The 19,852-nt window shown below is 39.7% G+C and overlaps 1 protein-coding gene across 1 annotated transcript; it reads left to right on the top strand.

Moving 5' to 3' along the window:
- The first annotated feature begins 1,372 nt into the window (after window positions 1–1,372).
- Window positions 1,373–17,398, top strand: mxh (myxovirus (influenza virus) resistance H). Its single transcript, XM_029773448.1, has 14 exons — window positions 1,373–1,443; window positions 1,542–1,581; window positions 1,735–1,940; window positions 2,108–2,242; window positions 2,406–2,560; window positions 3,292–3,430; window positions 3,532–3,730; window positions 5,674–5,752; window positions 5,836–5,958; window positions 10,126–10,258; window positions 10,443–10,601; window positions 16,041–16,117; window positions 16,249–16,512; window positions 16,864–17,398. Exons 6-14 carry the CDS (start codon window positions 3,391–3,393, stop codon window positions 17,083–17,085), a joined length of 1,296 nt encoding a protein of 431 aa, XP_029629308.1. The 5' UTR covers window positions 1,373–1,443; window positions 1,542–1,581; window positions 1,735–1,940; window positions 2,108–2,242; window positions 2,406–2,560; window positions 3,292–3,390; the 3' UTR covers window positions 17,086–17,398.
- The last annotated feature ends 2,454 nt before the right edge of the window (window positions 17,399–19,852 follow it).

Here is a 19,852-nt window from a genome sequence, read left to right as displayed (position 1 = left end):
GTGACTTTGTCCCCGCAATGGATCAGAGCTAATATTTTTTAACTATGTGGGTTGGTCCTTTTTATGGATAAGTACAATAGGGACAATATTAATAAGAACAATATCATAACCTACATTTTGATTTTGTGCCATTTATGAATTTCTTCCACTAGTAATTCAGTGCATAAACATAATAGCTCTCCGCACCACACATGGTAGAGAGGGAATCCTTCTGGTTGGACCATAGCATTGTGCCAAGCCTTTATAAATCGATCCCAGTCAAAAGTGTTTAAAATCAGAGGGCCATGATTCCTGAAACATAAAAAATATGCAGAGCACATATCCCTTTGCCCTTCTAGCCTCAAGGGCCTTTTTGGGTGGAGGTATAATTTTCCCCCCAAATATTTTTTGTCATTGTCCCGGAACCCACTGCCCACAAGTGTTTGTCAAGTTGGCCAACCCCCACCCCGTCCGCTAGTTGCGCCTGTTGATCTGCTCTGTATGGATCCTTAGGAGCCCTTTTCCCAGTCTGCCCTGTACGGCGATTGCATGCCATGTATCCACATGCATGACTTGAGAGATTTGGTCACACGGTCAAGTGTGTGTGTAGCTAGCTACCTAGTTTAAATTTCAGCAGTACTGCCACAGCAGCATAACATTTGATTAACACTTGATAACACTTGATTTAGCCTACATCATCATAAATATTCAGTCTGGTTGGCTGATACACACAGAAGAGTGTGGCAAGACAGAGAGGTAAATCACAATCAGTAAAATAAATCAAGCCAGCTAACTAGCAGATTTATATCAATCATGAACATCAATGATCAGCTGTTAGCTAAATGGCGTTTTAACGTTAATTTACCTTTGAATGTAATTAAGGGCTCTCTTAAATACTGCCTTGTCTGAAATGGTGACATTCAACAGTAATGGTACTCCCAAGATCAGGGGCGCAACTTGGTTTTAAAAGTGGAGGTGACATCATCATCATTATTATTATTATTATTATTATTATTATTATTATTATTATTATATATATATTTTTTTATCCAATTGGATAAACACGCCAAACTGCCTGCCGGACAGCTCGGAGGTGTCCGCATGGCCCTAAAGCACACAGTTGCCTTGTTTGGTATCACATTCCAATGATAAAACGGAATAGTTTTATCATTGGAATGAATAGTGGTCAGATTTAGATGAGTGCATAGATTGACCCTCATCCTTTATTGTAAACTGGAGCACCCAGTTTATATTTCTTTGAAATCAGCACCTTTATAAGATGCTCACATAAGATGCTCATATAAAGCCACTCCTTTACTGTACTTTGGACATTGTTATGATGCTACAGACTGTGTCCATTCTAGGGTTGTAACTTTTTTACACATTGTTGCAGGACAAAGGTATACTGACAGGTCTCTGCAGTGTGCTCTTTCTACTCTGACAAACACAGCTGAGCAATACTGAGTAAGTACATTTTTTTGTTATGGAAATTGTAAGTTTTACCGAAGAACAAATTACATCTAACCTTACATGTATTCTTGGTGCATGTGTGTTTCATCAAGAAATGCACAGACCAGATGCAGGTTCTGAGGATGAGGAAAGGTAAGTTGAAATCCAAACAATTGATCCATGTTTGTTTCCAATTTTCTAATTAAAGACTTCATTTCCATCTTCATTCATAACTGATTGGCTTTGAATTTTATCAAACATATCTTAGTTTTCCTACATTTGCTTGGTATATTTATTTGTCTGCAGATATAGAGATGGTATGCAAAGTGGGGTATTCTACAGCCATTTGGATAGACAAGTGTGACCATTCATCGAACTCATTGACTTTCTGAGATCGATCGGAATCGAGAAGGACTTGGCATTGCCAGCCATTGCTGTGGTTGGAGACCAGAGCTCAGGGAAGAGCTCAGTGCTTGAGGCGTTATCTGGGGTGGCACTACCCAGAGGAAGTGGTAAGATGGATCAGTTGAAAACTATCTTTGAGTAGAGAGTAGCAGATGCATGAAGAAACATGTTTCTACCCAACTGGGTCTTCCTCAAGTCAGCGCTGCATGAGTGGAAACATGTTGTCATGCAATTGGGTGCAACTTTTATTTAAAATAAATATCTTTTCTCGTAGGTATTGTCACCAGGTGTCCATTGGAATTGAAACTAAGGAAGAGTTTTGGAGGAAAATGGAAGGCAAAGATCAGCTATCAAGGGGTAGTGGAGACTTTTGAGGACCCCTCATTGGTTGAGATTCATGTCAGAACTGGTATGCAAGTTTCAACTGAATTCAAAGCAGAAAGTTTCACTGTTTAACCCCCACAATATAAAGTAGATACATACTGACAGTGTCATTTTATGTTGGCTTATAGGTTTCATTAGATGTCAAATTCACAGGGGTGAATAACGTTGCCTAATTACTTGTTTTAAAGCTCAGAATACTCTAGCCGGAGATGGGGTTGGGATCTGTGATGACCTGATCACGCTGGAGATCACTTCTCCTGATGTATGTGACCTCACACTTATTGATCTACCTGGGATTACCAGAGTACCTGTCACAGGCCAACCAGAGGATATTGGTGATCAGGTTAGTGTCTCAAAATGAATGTGGGTTAGGAGGAAGTAGATACTCTATGTAGACAATGTAACTATTATGAATGTGGGTTAGGAGGAAGTAGATACTCTATGTAGACAATGTAACTATTATCAATGTGGGTTAGGAGGAAGTAGATACTCTATGTAGACAATGTAACTATTATGAATATGGGTTAGGAGGAAGTAGGTACTCTATGTAGACAATGTAACTATTATGAATGTGCATTTTGAACCTTAACTTCACTGAATCATATATAGTGCTTTCCACATTTATTTGGACAGTGGCTTTATATTCCAGGAATGTGGCTTTGTTGAAGAATATGAGGCAAAAGTACAGAATGTCATCTTTATTTCAGGGTATTTTCATGTATATGTTTTACCGTTTAGAAATGAAAGCACGTTATGTTTCTACCCACCTCTCATTTGAAGAAGTTAAGTATTTGGACAAATGAACATAATGTATGTTAAAGTAGTTTAAAGGTTAGTATTTGGTCCATCAATGCATCAAGCCTGGGACTCAACTCTTTAGATGCATTTCCAGTGTGTTTTGGGTCATGTCTTGCCCTACAGTAACTGAATGGTAAGTTTACATTTTAGTCATTTAGCAGACACTCTTATCCAGATTCACCTTATCTCAGATTCACTAAGTAGCGCTGACAGATGTAAGCAGTCTGTTTCAACAGATAATACTCTTACCAATGTTTGCCTTTCATTTCCATTTAGATCAGACGTCTTATTTTGAAGTTTATTAAGAAACAAGAGACCATTAACCTGGTTGTAGTGCCATGCAATGTTGACATAGCAACAACTGAAGCATTGAGAATGGCACAATCAGTGGATCCCGAAGGTGCAAGGACACTGGGTAAATTCACACCATATCACAACTGTTTATTTGAACTCCTCACCCTTTTCCCTCATGAAAATGACTTTTTAATATATGGATATACGTTCTGTGTTTACAAGCAATTCTGACCAAGCCAGACTTGGTTGACAAAGGAGCAGAACCAGACATCTTAAAAATTGTTAATGGCCAAGTTGTTCACCTGAACAAAGGCTACATCATCGTAAAATGCCGTGGCCAGAATGATATCAACCAGAAGATCTCTTTGGCGGACGCCACTCGACTGGAAATGGAATTCTTCAAAAACCACCACCACTTTAGGTAATTTTAGTATCACCACTTCACACCAGGGGGTCAATGTTGATCACTAAAATGCCACAGCATCAGCTGCTTTCCCTGCCCTTAACATATCAGTCAGCTATAAAAGTCACTGATTGTCTAGGTAGTTTAATTGTCACTGTTATTCAGTCATACCAGCTGGTCTCAAAGGTCTTCTATAATTGCATAACTACCAGACATTTCCCATCTCAATGTGAGATCCGCTAACGTGCCTTTATCAACTGTTCTTACATTTGAGAATTGAACATTTACAAATAGTTATCTTTTAATTCCACAGTCAAACAAAAGTGATAAGCCTGGTTTTTCTTACCAAACCCAAAATATAGTAGATGCAATGAGAGCAGGTTTTTTGGGTCTACCTGTGTGTTTAGGCTAGAGACTTAACGTTTCTTGTAGTGGCTGCAGCTCAATCCCATCTTTCCGCCAAAATAAATTTGCACCTATTGCATGACATGGGGCTTGTGAAAGTGGTATTTTTCTACACAAGAAAATCATCACACAATCGTCTACAACACAAACCGTTTGAGCAACAAACGAATAAGTCACCACCATCTAAAGATGAGACTCTCTCGAATATGACAGTGTATGCTGTTTGTCTCTAAGACATCCACAAGCTTTATGGCAGTCCTCTGAACTCTGTTGCAGATGTCCTAATTTCAGAGTTCTTCTGAAAAAACCTACTGTCCTGACCGAACTGTTTGAGCTACAAACTAATATGTCACCAATATCGAAAGGGGAGACTCTGACGAACACAAAGGTGTCTGAAAGTCGTCTAAATGTAACCCAGTACTGGCCTGTAAAAATGGCACAAAGTGCATAAGGAGGTAAAAAGTGGTGGTCATAACTTGACCAAACATGGGTCTAAGAAGGCCAGCATCCCGGAGTCGCCTCTTCACTGTTGATGTTGAGACTGGTGTTTTCCGGGTACTATTTAATGAAGCTGCCAGTTGAGGACTTGTGAGGCATCTGTTTCTCAAACTAAACACGCCAATGTACTTGTCCTCTTGCTCAGTTGTGCACCGGGGCCTCCCACTTCTCTTTCTATTCTGGTTAGAGACAGTTTGCGCTGTTCTGTGAAAGGAGTAGTACAGAGCGTTGTACGAGATCTTCAGTTTCTTGTCAATTTCTCGCATGGAATAGCCTTCATTTCTCAGAACAAGAATAGACTGACGAGTTTCAGAAGAAAGTTCTTTGTTTCTGGCCATTTTGAGCCTGTAATCAAACCCACAAATGCTGACGCTCCAGATACTCAACTAGTCTAAAGAAGGACAGTTTTATTGCTTCTTTAATCAGAACAACAGTTTTCAGCTGTGCTAACATAATTGCAAAAGGGTTTTCTAATGATCAGTTAGCCTTTTTAAAATGATAAACTTGGATTACCTAACACAACATGCCATTGGAACACAGGAGTGATGTTTGCTGATAATGGGCCTCTGTACACCTATGTAGATATTCCATAAAAAAAATCTGCCATTTCCAGCTACAATAGTCACTTACAGCATTAACAATGTTGACACTGTATTTCTGATCAATTTGGTGTTATTTTAATGGACACATTTTTTTGCTTTTCTTTCAAAAACAAGGAAATGTCTAAGTGACTAACTTTGATATTTTATTAGAACTATAGGGGTCATTATCAAATGGCTAAATTATACATTATACATATGGAATAAAACCTTTCCATATGTTAGCTTAGTAGATATTGCGATCTAAGGACTTAGACCTACAGGGGTTTTAAAATGGGTTGCCAAGTGTTTTTGGAAATAACTTCCACAATGACAGAGTTATTAGGACTCACAAAAGGCCTCAAAACGGCCATGGCAGTACTAGTGCTAAAGGCATGTGGAAACAAACATATTCTCACATTGGTTATGGCTCGCTTGTACACAAGTCAACCAAAACTTTTATGTTCCTCTCAATTACAGTCCACTTCTTGAGCAAAACAAAGTTACTACACAATGCCTTGCCACCAAGCTCACACAAGACCTGGTAGATCATATAAAGGTACGTTGACTGTAAACTTGCCATTGACTATTATATTCAATGCTAAGAATGCTGAGTCAATTCATTGAATTGTTTCCCAACAGACATCACTTCCATACTTGACAGACCAAATCAGAGAGCATCTTGAGACTGTTAAAACAGAACTGAAGAAGTATAGCACTGGTCCTCCACTGGAACGTAAAAAGATGGGGCCCTATCTGACAGAGGTGAGTACATAGAAATAAAGGGCACAATACTATTTTCATAGAATTGTTCAAATCTATGTTACACTGTTGAAATTAGGTTCATATTGTCACTAATCTCAGAACCTAGAACCAATTCTGGTATCGGAGGTATAGACAGAGAAACTAGCAAGTATTTCCAGATACAAGAAAATCTAGAATAAAATGCTATCAAATCAAATTGTATTTGTCACATGCGCCGAATAAAGCAGGTTATTATTACCTTACAGTGAAATGCTTACTTACAAGCCCTTAACCCACAATGCAGTTATGAAAAATACCTTAAAAAAAGAAATAAAAGTAACAAATAATTAAAGAGCATCAGTAAAATAACAATAGCGAGGCTATATACAGGGTGTACCGTTGTAGAGTAAATGTGCAGGGGAACCGGTTAGTCGAGGTAATTGAGGTAATATGTACATGTAGGTAGAGTTATTAAAGTGACTATACATAGATGATAACAGAGAGTAGTAGCAGCGTAGGGGGGGGGGCAATGCAAATAGTCTGGGTAGCCATTTGATTAGATGTTCAGGAGTCTTATGGCTTGGGTGTAGAAGCTGTTTAGAAGCCTCTTGGACCTAGACTTGGCGCTCCGGTAGCGCTTGCCGTGCGGTAGCAGAGAAAACAGTTTATGATTAGGGTGGCTGGAGTCTGACAATTTTTAGGGCCTTCCTCTGACACCGCCTGGTATAGAGGTCCTGGATGGCACGAAGCTTGGCCCCAGTGATGTACTGGGCCGTACGCACTACCCTCTGTAGTGCCTTGCAGTCGGAGGGTGAGCAGTTGCCATACCAGGCAGTGATGCAACCAGTCAGGATGCTCTCGATGGTGCAGCTGTAGAACCGTTTGGGGATCTGAGGACCCATGCCAAATCTTTTCAGTCTCCTGAGGCGGAATGTGTTTTGTCGTGCCCCCTTCACGACTGTCTTGGTGTGCATAGACCATGTTAGTTTGTTGGTGATGTGGACGCCAAGGAACTTGAAGCTCTCAACCTGCTCCACTACAGCCCCGTTGATGAGAATGGGGGCATGCTCAGTTCTCCTTTTCCTGTAGTCCACAATCATCTTCTTTGCTTGATCATGTTGAGGGAGAGGTTGTTGTCCTTGCACCATACGGTCAGGTCTCTGACCTCCTCCCTATAGGCTGTCTCGTCGTTGTTGTCGGTGATCAGGCCTACCACTGTTGTGTCTTCGGCAAACTTAATGATGGTGTTGGAGTCGTGCCTGGCAGTGCAGTCATGAGTAAACAGGGAGTATAGGAGGGGACTGAGCACGCACCCCTGAGGGGCCCCCATGTTGAGGATCAGCGTGGCGGATGTGTTGTTACCTACCCTCACCACCTGGGGGCGGCCCGTCAGAAAGTCCATGATCCATTTGCAGATGGAGGTGTTTAGTCCCAGGGTCCTTAGCTTAGCGATGAGCTTTGAGGGCACTATGGTGTTGAACGCTGAGCTGTAGTCAATGAATAGCATTCTCACATAGGTGTTCCTTTTGTTTGTGAAAGGGCAGTGTGGAGTGCAATAGAGATTGCATCATCTGTGGATCTGTTTGGGCGGTATGCAAATTGGAGTGGATCTAGTGTTTCTTGGATAATGGTGTTGATGTGAGCCATGAGCAGCCTTTCAAAGCATTTCATGGTTACAGACGTGAGTGCTACAGGTCGTTAGTCATTTAGGCAGGTTACCTTAGTGTTCTTGGGCACAGGGACTATGGTGGTCTACTTGAAACATGTTGGTATTACAGAGTCAGACAGGGACAGGTTGAAAATGTCAGTGAAGACACTTGCCAGTTGGTCAGCGCATGCTCGGAGTACATGTCCTGGTAATCCGTCTGGCCTTGCGGCCTTGTGAATGTTGACCTGTTTAAAGGTCTTACTCACATCGGCTGTGGAGAGCGTGATCACACAGTCATCCGAAACAGCTGATGCTCTCATGCATGTTTCAGTGTTACTTGCCTCAAAGCGAGCATAGAAATAATTTAGCTCATCTGGTAGGCTTGTGTCACTGGGCAGCTCTCGGCTGTGTTTCCCTTTTTAGTCTGTAATAGTTTGCAAGCCCTGCCACATCCGACGACTGTCGGAGCTGGTATAGTACAATTCGATCTTAGTCCTGTATTGACGCTTTGCCTGTTTTGTTGGTTTGTCGGAGGGCATAGCGGGATTTCTTATAAGCTTCCAGGTTAGAGTACCGCTCCTTGAAAGCATCAGCTCTACCCTTTAGCTCAGTGCGGATGTTCCCTGTAATCCATGGCTTCTGGTTGGGGTATGTATGTACAGTCACTGTGGGGACAACGTCATCGATGCACTTATTGATGAAGCCAGTGACTGATGTGGTGTACTCCTCAATGCCATCGGTAGAATCCCGGAACATATTCCAGTCTGTGCTAGCAAACAGTCCTGTAGCTTAGCATCTGCTTCATCTGAACACTTTTTTTATTGACTGAGTCACTGGTGCTTCCTGCTTAAATATCTGCTTGTAAGTAGGAATCAGGAGGATAGAGTTATGGTCAGATTTGCCAAATGGAGGGTGAGGGATAGCTTTGTACGTGTCTCTGTGTGTGGAGTAAAGGTGGTCTAGAGTTTCTTTCCCTCTGGTTGCACATTTAACATGCTGGTAGAAATGAGGTAAAACGGATTTAAGTTTCCCTGCATTAAAGTTCCCTGCCACTAGGAGAGCTGCCTCTGGATGAGCATTTTCCTGTTTGCTTATGGCCGTATGTGGCTCGTTGAGTGTGGTCTTAGTGCTATCATTGGTTTGTGGTGGTAAATAGACAGCTACGAAGAATATAGATGAAAACTCTCTCGGTAGTGTGGTGGTTAATTAATTTACTATCAAATGGGGAGAGACAAACTAATCACACAAGTCAGAGTTATACTTAAACTAAATCTTTAATCACTTATTAATAAGGGAGCAGGTCAATACAACACACATATAAAGTGAATCGATTGAGTGCTTTACAGTAATGATGGCTGGTCATGGCTGGTCGACGATTCACGCTCAGATAATTTGTTGAGAGCCCCGAGACAAAATTACAAAGGTATTTTATAGCCAAGATACACCTTCCTTTCAACCTACATGACGAACAACCGATATAAAGAATGGATCACAAGGTTGTGATCTGTATGAAAGATACCTATAATACATAGCAGACAGTATCTGCTGTGTCAACAGTTTTCATTGTATAGAGACCAGTGTCTGGCCCTCCGACTCCAAATTGGAACCATCTCTCCCTGGTATGGTATAGAACAGAAACATTAACTCATGCTCTGGAATGCTCATAAATCTCCTCTGTCAGTGTTATCTCCCAGAGGCCCATCCTCAGTAGAACACACACACAATAGTTAACAGAATACTCTATTCTGTTGCATAGAACATCCATTTGATGCAATAAAAGTATTATAACATAATTTTTCCACCATAGTAGATAGTCTGGTCTACAGCTTATCATGAGATACTCTACCTTAGGCGAGCAAAACCTCAAGACTTAGCTTTCGTTCACCAGCTGTTGTTTACAAATATATATATAGACCGCCACCCCTTGCTGTTCTATCCCGCCAGTACAGTGTATAACCCGTATGTTATTCATGTCGTCGTTCAGCCACGACTCGGTGAAGCATAAGATATTATAGTTTTTAATGTCCCGTTGGTAGGATATACATGCTTTTAGTTCGTCCATTTTATTATCCAGCGATTGTAAGTATGCAAATAGTACCGATGGCAAAGGCAGATTTGTCACTTGTCGCCTGATCCTCACAAGGCACCCGGATCTCCTTCCATGAAACCTCTGTCTCTTTCTCCTACGAATGACAGGGATGAGGGCCTGTTCGGGTGTCTGGAGTAAATCTCTCTCGTAAGAACTCATTAAAGAAAAATTATTAGTCCAATTCAAGGTGAGTAATCGCTGTTCTGATGTCCAGAAGCTCTTTTCGGTCATAAGAGACGGTAGCAGCAACATTAGGTACAAAATAAGTTACAAACAATGTGAAAAAACTAACAAAATAGCACGTTAGGTTAAGAGCCCATAAAACGGCAGCCATCCCCTCTGGCACCATTATACACATTATATACGCTTTCTGTGGAAAACAGAATTAGAAAGATCTGTACCCTTTACATTCTTATTAGATAAATGACAGTGGTTGTGTCTACATTTCTAGAGACTAATGGATTTCATTGACAAGATTCATGAACTGTGCAGAATTGGGAACTCAAGTGAGAAGAATCTGCATACTTTCCTACGTCCTGTATTCCAACAGTGGGATAGTTATCTCAGTAACACCAAAGGATCATGTAAGACCTAAGTCCTGTATTCATTAGATTTCATGTAATGCAAATAAAGACGCATGTTGTACTGATAATAGTTAATGCTTTGCATTTTACAGGATGTAAGGCTGCTTGCGACTTTATATCCTCACATAATTGTATTCCACTCACAGCGTTTTTTGTTCTGTCTTGGTTCTTGGTATCATTTCAGTCCTCAACAAAGTGGAGGCCATGATAAAAAACTACGATAAAGAACATCGTGGGAGAGAGCTGATAACTTTCAGTGACTATTGTGTGTATGAACACGCAGTTCAAAAGCACATCCTTGGACTTCAAGAGCCGGCCTTGGATGTCCTGAAAGCCATTCGAGGTATTATTTAAACTGACATTCGGTGGTATGACATCACAAAAGACACACTTTATGTTTGTCAGAATTCGGCCCACTCCTCTTGGTACAGTAAAAGTATATAGCTGAGTCTGTACCAGTGGAGGCTGGTGACTTGAAAAATTGATGAGGATGGGAGACCCACGGTATAGGTGCAGAACACACGGTGACCACAAAGTGTGTTTCAAAAATCGTCAAAGACTAACTACTTTAACCTAAAGCATTTAATAAAGACATTTATAGTACAGTATTACAGGGAATGGGAATGAGAGGGCTACTTACACAGTGTTGGGAAGGGATCACAGCAGTGATTGAATGAGGGTATGAGCCATGAGTTGTTCAGAGGCTTGACAAGTGCAGGACAGGATTTTACTGGGAATACAAAAAACAATACCTCAAGACACTACACAGTTAGCCAAAGAGCTTAGAGTGAGTTAGTCCAAGCAAGGAGTAAAATCTTTGATGTGTAATAATGTGATTGTGTATGTGATTGATACATGTGATACAGTCGTGGCCAAAAGTTTTGAGAATGACACAAATATTAATTTTCACAAAGTTTGCTGCTTCAGTGTCTTGTTTATTAAATTATGCACTCCCTGACCTTGCTTCCTAACTCCCAGGGCACACGTTACAACTATTATGTCGATTGATTAATTCCAGGTGATAATTTAGGATCCCTGCCCGGTATTGGGATTCATTGTCATGTGACCATGGCGGGGAATTCAAAACTGCAAGAGTCTAATCATTTCAAATACTCAAATAATCAACTATTTTCCTCCATTTGAAAGATACACATCTCCTAAATCTAACCACGTTGTCCGTTTTTCAAAGAGGCTTTACGGAGAATGCATAAAGTTAGGTTATGTTAGGAGAGTACATTGACAATAGCTGTGTGTAATGTTTAGCCAATTCAAAGAAGGGCGTCAACTGAGACAGAAAACCAGCTAGAATTATGCACTTACCTTTGACAATCTGCATCAGATGACACTCATAGGACATTATGTTATACAATACATGCATTTTTAGTTCCATCAAGTTCATATTTATATCCAAAAACAGCATTTACAGTCGCGGTGAAATTCAGATTTTTTTTCGGCTCGAATGCTCCCAGTGAATCCAGCGTTACAAATCACGGAATTACTATTCGAAAACATTGGTAAATTATAATATTGTCATTCAAAGAATAATATATTATCATCTCGTAATTGCTACCGAATGGCCAGATCTCAAAATAACTTTACTGGGAAATCACATTTTGCAATAAACGGGGTACTATGCTAATAACAACATGCTAGGCTATACAGTTAGCAGCATCTAATATCATAATAACATTGTAAATATCCCCTTACCTTTGATTATCTCCATCAGAAGGCACTGCCAGGAATCCCAGGTCCAGAACAAATGTGGTTTCTTTTGACAAAGTTCATCATTTATGTCCAAATAACACCATGTAGTTAGCGTTCAGTAGGCTCCCACAAAACGTGGTGGGTGGGGGTGTAAAATCACGCCGAAAAGCTAAAAAAACCTAGTAAATAATCTATTTACGTTCGTTCAAACATGTCAAACGTTGTTTAGCATCAATCTTTTGGTCCATTTTTAACGTGAAACATCAGTAACCATCAGTAATATTTTCACACGACCTATTCTTTGTCTAGAAAAACGATTATGACAAATGCACTCTTCTCAGATTTATGCGCAGGCGCAAAAAAATGAAGTGACGACATGTCAACTTCCCTGCATTCTAATTTGCTCCCTGTTAATCATAGACGCTTCAAACAACTTTATAAAGATCGTTGACATCTAGTGGAAGCCGTAGAAGTTGCGAAATGAATCCTTTCTCACTGTGGTATCTATAAAACAATGACACTAAATAGTACAGTCACAAAATTCACATTTTTTTTATCTATTTTTCACAGGTTTTTGCCTGCAATATGAGTTTTGTTATACTTACAGACACCATTCAAACTGTTTTAGAAAATTCAGAGTGTTTTCTATCCAAATCTGGTAATAATATGCATATCCTAGCTTCTGAGTTGGTGTAGGTGGCAGTTAAAAATGGGCACATATTTTTTCCAAAATTATCAATACTGCCCCCGTAGCCCGTAGAGGTTAAAACGTATAGGCAGCCTAGCCAGTCCAATTTTGAATATAATCTAAATTTGATCACATTCACATTTTCTCCTGACACACAAATGGACTATAAATACATAACGTTACCAATTAGTTTACCCTGACCAGATGGGCAGGGCACATAGGCAGTATGCAGCTGCTCTTATTAGTAGCCTACAGTTGATCAGACGGAAAAATTGTCTCGTTTTCATTCCACATAGCATGTCAGATTTCTAATGTTTAGGTGTAGCCTAGGCTGCTGCTACCTTTATGTCATGAGTTTTTGCTTGTGTCTCTCCGGAGTGATTATGTGCTGTCATCTTTGCTAAATAAATACCGGAGGAAAGTGCAAAGCCTCCTTGAGATCACGTGAAAAAATGTGCTGCGTCAACCTCTCTCTTAAATCTAACTTTTAACAGATGATAGGATGGAAGCTATCAAATCATTTGGAATTGTTTTCGACATCCCAGAAAAGATGTTCAGCATGTCAAGAACCTTAATGTGCAATTACAGGCGGCTTGATGATAACTGTTAACCTGCTATACATTTGTTACCAGTTGGTATTGAATGCTCTCACCTTTTCATCCTTCTTCATGAAACTGATCTCAGGCAGAGGTCAACCCTCGCTTTTAATTCGCACCTTTTCCTTGTACCCCAGAAAATGAAAGGGGTTCTTCAACAAAAGTTCCACAACATTTTCGGCAGTGTTGGCCATTCTACCATTCTGGTGGAGAAAAATGCACCCTCGCGCTAGTAGCTAGCTAGCTACTGAAGTTGCCAATCTCCCAAAAATCTCCCAAAAATACTCAACTATCACTCTTCACTCTTAATCTCTATCTAACAATGTCACCAAGCTTCTCAACACATAGAACCCCCATAATGCTCTGTGGCACAATCCCAATACAACACACTATGTTTATTTCTGATCCTACATCTATGATTGGATGGACAACATGTCAGTTCATAACGAAAAAGCTTTGATTGGTTGGAGGACGTCCTCCGGAAGTGGTCATAATTACCGTGTATATCTATGGAAGGGGGTGAGGCCTACCAGCCACCTAGGTTTTGTATTGAAGTCAATGTAGCCAGAGGAGGATGGAAGCTAGCGATCCTCTGGCTACACCATGGTGATAGCCCAGACAGTGCTGTTGAAGTTACTGTAGACCTTCATTGCAAACAGTGTATTTTAACCAATTCTTTGGTGACATATTAATATATTTAGTATAGTTTTATCTAAAAGGATACTTTTTTAAATGTTTCACTATTTTTATTTATATGAAATTTCACTGAGGATGATGGTCCTCCCCTTCCTCCTCTGAGGAGCCTCCACTGGTCTGTAGTGGACAGTAATATTTGATATGTAGTGTGTGTATATGTAGTACAATATATATACCTCACATGCGACTCATAAGACTATGCAATTAGCTCATTAAATGAATTATCTGATTCCATAAGATACATATCAATATGCAAGAACTCTATAGTTGAGTTACAGTAATAGAGAATTGGGAATGGAATCCTAAATACAAGTGTATTTAATTACTTTGTAAGATAAATTGATTCACATACAAGGCATAAAGCTTAAGTTACAAAACATTAACCTGTCTGGGCTAGGGGGCAGTATTGAGAATTTTGGAAAAAATATGTTCCCATTTTTAACTGCCTCCTACACCAACTCAGAAGCTAGAATATGCATATTATTGTTCAGGTTTGGATAGAAAACACTCTGAATTTTCTAAAACTGTTTGAATGGTGTCTGTGAGTATAACAGAACTCCTATGGCAGGCAAAAACCTGACAAGGTTTCAAGCAGGAAGTACCCTGTCTGACAAGGAGTCGTGCGTCTTGCATCTTTTTATTGAAAAGTAAGGATCTTAGCTGTAACGTGACAATTCCCAGGGCTCCAATAGGCTCTCAGAGCCCGGGAATAACTGAAGGTTTACGAGGGAGCCTCAGGCTGAAACACATTATCACCTTTTGTAAGTGGCTGCTCCGAGGACCTTTGAATGAGGCGCGTGCATGAGTCGCTTCTGAGGAGAAATTTTATTCGGCTGTTTAGGCTCAATGCATACTCCCAGTCGGAATATTATCACTAATCTACGAGTTGAATGGCATAAAAATTGGTTTTAAACAGCGGTTGACATGCTTCGAAGTACGGTAATGGAATATTTAGACATTTTTGACACGCCAATGCGCCATGCGCGGGACCGTGAAGAAGCATTCTGATAGTGTCTAGAACTCACGAACAAAACGTCGCTGTTTGGATATAACGATGGATTATTTGGGACCAAACCAACATTTGTTATTGAAGTAGAAGTCCTGGCAGTGTATTCTGATGAAGAACAAGCAAGGTAAGAACATTTTTCTTATAGGAAATGTGATTTTGGTGGAGGCTGACCTGGGTGGGCATCTAAATAGCTAGCCCTGTAATGCCGGGCTATGTACTTAGATTATTGCAAAATGTGCTTCATCCGAAAAGCTATTTTAAAATCGGACATATCGAGTGCATAGAGGAGTAATGTATCTAAAATTCTTAAAATAATTGTTATGCTTTTTGTGAACGTTTATCGTGAGTAATTTAGCAAACTGTTAGTAAATTCAACGGAAGTTTGCGGGGGTTATGCTTTTTCTGAACGTCACATGCTAATGCAAAAAGCTGTTTTTTGATATAAATATGAACTTGATTGAACAGACATGCATGTATTGTATAACACAATGTCCTAGGTGTGTCATCTGATGAAGATCATCAAAGGTTAGTGCTGCATTTAGCTGTGGTTTGGGTTTATGTGACATGATATGCTAGCTTGAAAAATGGCTGTCTGATTATTTCTGGCTGGGCACTCTGCTGACATAATCTAATGTTTTGCTTTCGTTGTAAAGCCTTTTTGAAATCGGACAGTGGGGTTAGATTAACGAGATTCTTGTCTTTAAATAGCTGTAAAATAGTCATATGTTTGAGAAATTGAAGTAATAGTATTTCTAACGATTCAAAAATCGCGCCACTGGAATTTCAGTAGCTGTTACGTAGGTGGGACGAAATCGTCCCACATACCCGAGAGAGGTTAACAAGCATTACAAGGCATCATTTCAAGCATGGTTGGAGAGAGAGAGAGACAAAGAAACCATGGGAGAGGGAAAGAGAAAGAAAGAAAGAAAGAAAGAAAGAAAGAAAGAATGGAAGAGAAATAAAGAAAGAGATAGAGAAAAAAAGCGTATCTCACCACAGCAGGTCAGGAACATAAGAGAAAGAACAATTACATTTTAGTCATTTAGCAGACGCAAATCTTTATTGACATATATTTTTTTTTCTCTCAAGGTATGGTACAAGCAGAGTTTAGACATGTGTGTGAAGCTTGTTTCAAAAGCTATCCTCAGCTCAGATGCCTGGCTTTGGTGAGTTAAAGTTAAATAATATATTTTACATCATAGATTATGGTTGTGAAGTTAAAATGGATAATCAATGATATAATGTTGTTTGAGTCATTCATGTAGTTAACTATCAGTCACACAACAAAATTCCTCAGACTAAGATTGACGAAATCCAGATGAAGCAGGAAGCCAAAGTTGAGAAGAGAATCAAAGAATACATCAATATGGAGCGATTGGTGTACACTCAGGACAGTATTTTCATCAAGGGCTTGAAGGATCATAAAGATCAGTTAAAAGAAGCCTTCGAGGAAGAGCATTTTTATGACCCAGAGGAAATTGAGGATATCACTGCTACATTCAACTGTACCGCATTTGATAGCAGGAAGCTGACCACAGATAAACTTGGTGTCTACTATGAGGTATGTTTGACAGCAGTTTGTTTTTCATAATAGGTGGGGGTGGAGATTCTACCTTTAGTCAAGGAGGGCATACACTGGGAAAGTTCAGGAAGTACTGCACCACCCCGAACCCAAGGGGCCAGGCGTTGCATGTTAGAGTCCGTACCAGAAATTTCAAGAGCAATTCAGAGAGAAAAAAAGGGAAAGGATGTGCTACTAAAACAGAAATCAAGTGGTGTCTTTTTTCTAAAAGACATACATAGGAGTAATTACATAGCTTTTCAATTGCATGTTTTACTATGCAGCATCATTGTCTGTGCATAATAATTGTCCACATTACTGTAATGTATCTGTCCTTCACCCCACACCTAGATTGTCTACCAGCGCCTGGCAGATTATGTGCCCATGCTGATCCTGCAATTCATGCTTAAGGAGTCAGCCAAGATGCTGCGTATCCAGATTATGGATCTGAGAGACGGAGCTGATGTTGTCAAACTGCTGAGCGAAGACTCTACGGAAGGCCGCAGGAGAGCAGACCTGCATCAACGCCTGGACCGTCTGAAAAAGGCCCAGGAAAAACTTAGTGAGTTTTAGGGCTCTCAATACTGTAGTTCCATTTTATGTGATGTTATTTCAACAACAACAGGATGTCTAAATGGACTGCCCTCCCTCTGACACTTGTCATACAACTTGATAATCATTTGTTGACATTGAGGTAATTTATATTTTAAAATTGAAGTGTGTGTCAATATGGCACCAGAATCATACATACTGTGCTCTTAGCTGACAGTCAAAGGCCTCTTTTCATTAAAGGTCAAATGCAGACATTTTCATTTCAATATAAAATCATTTCTGGGTAACAATTAAGTACCTTAGTGTGATTGTTTTCAATTAAAATTGTCAAAAATTAAGAAAAATAGCTTCTTAGCAAAGAGCAATTTCTCAAGCAAGAACTTTGCTCCTACTATCTGGGAGTGGTCTGAGTGGGGAGAGGAAAACTGAAAACTATATGTTGTTGGCAGAGAGGTTTGGAACTCTTTCCTATTGGTCTATTAACTAATGATGTCACCAAGCAGGCCAAATTTCATCCCACCTAAACAAGCTGAAATTGCAGGCAGTCTTTTCACAATTTCACAGAATTATTCCAACCTCAGAATCTGGAAATATACATAAAACACAGGAAAATCTAAATGTTGACTGCACTGGGCCTTTAATAATTGAACAGAGCATTCTGAATATGTTGTGTTCACAGAATAAAGTGCATGTACAACTATAGAAGGTTTCATTTTTTACACAAACTTTTTATCTACTTATTGATTTGATACTAGTATTAACTGATTATTCAAGTTCCATCAAGAACATTACATATTATTGCAGTTTTAACCCACATATTTGTATGTTAATTATTTTACATTTTCGTAAACTTCTACTCTGACCAGTCGTTGGCATAATGGTGGCAGTTCATCTCTTGAGATTAATAACATTGTTTTCTATTATTTTATTGCCCTCTTTGCCAACTACACACTTGTCAGTCATTAGAATTAAAAGTGCTACATGTTTGTAATCTAACAATTGCTCTTAGTTATTTTTTAAGCAACCATTTGAATTGTTTTCCACTTATAAGGAGGGGGGTGAGGTGGGGATAGCGTGTCCAAAGATGATTTGTATTCTGTTTTGATATGATGCTGTACTTGGACTGGATAATTGATCTGGAAATCAATAAAGAATAATGAAGAAAGAAGATTCCCTAGTGGGCAAAGCCGATATGACGGCTTGGTGGACAAAGGGAAGGGGGTGTGGACTGAGAAAGAGCAGGAAAGACAAAAGGCATCACTACACACAGTTGATAATTATACTAATTGAAATGCTAATTATTTGCACATGAACACTCACTCATTCGGGAATAATTACAATCAATATATATTTATGCCCATGTGTCGTGATCTTTTCTGTTGGAATCCAGTCCATCTTCTGGAGAGTTCATCCGAGTCTCTCTCTCTTTCTGTTTCCTTGAAGATCAATGCCCTCAGGAGGGGGTTTTATTCGTAACAATAGGAGAGGGCTGTTCCATGACGCCAGATCATGTCTGTGCTCACGGGAGCAGGTCAATGACTTGGTTAAACTTGAAAGGGAATACAATTCTCTCACATTAAAGGTTTAACATCACATTACATCATTTCACAAATAGTTTAATCTTTACTCATTCATTTTATACAATAATTCGATGCAGACCTCATAATTGAGAAATGTACAGATTCAGAGATATAGTTATGTGTGTTTCCTGTCCTCTCTGAGGTCACCAAATTAAACACCTTCATCGTACCCGTCCCTTAAGTGTCCACGGACCGTTCCCATTTTCTCACAAGTGGACATTTTGTTTCAAATTCCCGTTTTGGGGATTTAGAAGTTTGCCACGTGAAATCCTTTGTTCTCTCTGTGTTCTTTCTGCATGAACAGGGGGAGAGAGTCTCCACCAGGAATTTACGACCTGAGATAACAGAAAAGACAGGTGCGCATTTCCAGACCTGCGACCAGAAATAATTTAATTAATTTCCTGCAGTTTTGCCTGGCCTACGTTTATCATCCATATAAAATACACTTAAGCAATGTGATGGTGCAGTGCAGACAGAACGCGCTTCCCATCTGATCCTGCCGTATAATTTTACTTGCTCTGGACTCCAGAGAAGTGACATGTTATACTGTGCCTTTAGAAAGTATTCACACCCCTTGACATTTTCCACATTTTGTTAGGTTACAAAGTGGGATTCAAATATATTTAATTGTCCTTTTTTGTCAATAATCTACACAAAATACAAATGTGAAAGTGGAAAAAAATGTATATGTACAGTGCATTCAGAAAGAATTCAGACGCCTTGACTTTTTCCACATTTTGTTACATTAAAGCCTTATTATAAAATTGATTAAATTGTTTATTTTCCTCATCAATCTACACACAATAACCTATAATGACAAAGCAAAAACAGATTTCTAGAAATGTTTGCAAATGTATTAAACATAAAAAAAATGAAATATTAAATTTACATAAGTATTCAGACCCTTTACTCAGTACTTTGTTGAAGCACCTTTGGCAGTGATTACAGCCTAGAGTCTTCTTGGGTATGATGCTACAAGCTTGGCACACCTGTATTTGGTGAGTTTCGCCCATTCTCTGCAGATCCTCTCAAGCTTTGTCATGTTGGATGGGGACGTTGCTGCACAACTATTTTCAGGTCTCTCCAGAGATGTTCTATCAGGTTCAAGTCTGGCCTCTGGCTGGGCTGCTCAAGGACATGTCACGATGCCACTCCTGCGTTGTCTTGGCTGTGTGCTTAGGGTCGCTGTCCTATTGGAAGGTGAACCT

This window comes from Salmo trutta, chromosome 13, assembly GCF_901001165.1.
Source record: "Salmo trutta chromosome 13, fSalTru1.1, whole genome shotgun sequence".
NCBI lineage: Eukaryota > Metazoa > Chordata > Actinopteri > Salmoniformes > Salmonidae > Salmo > Salmo trutta.
Note: the sequence above shows the minus strand (reverse complement) of the source record. Positions and strands in the feature narration are given on the sequence as shown.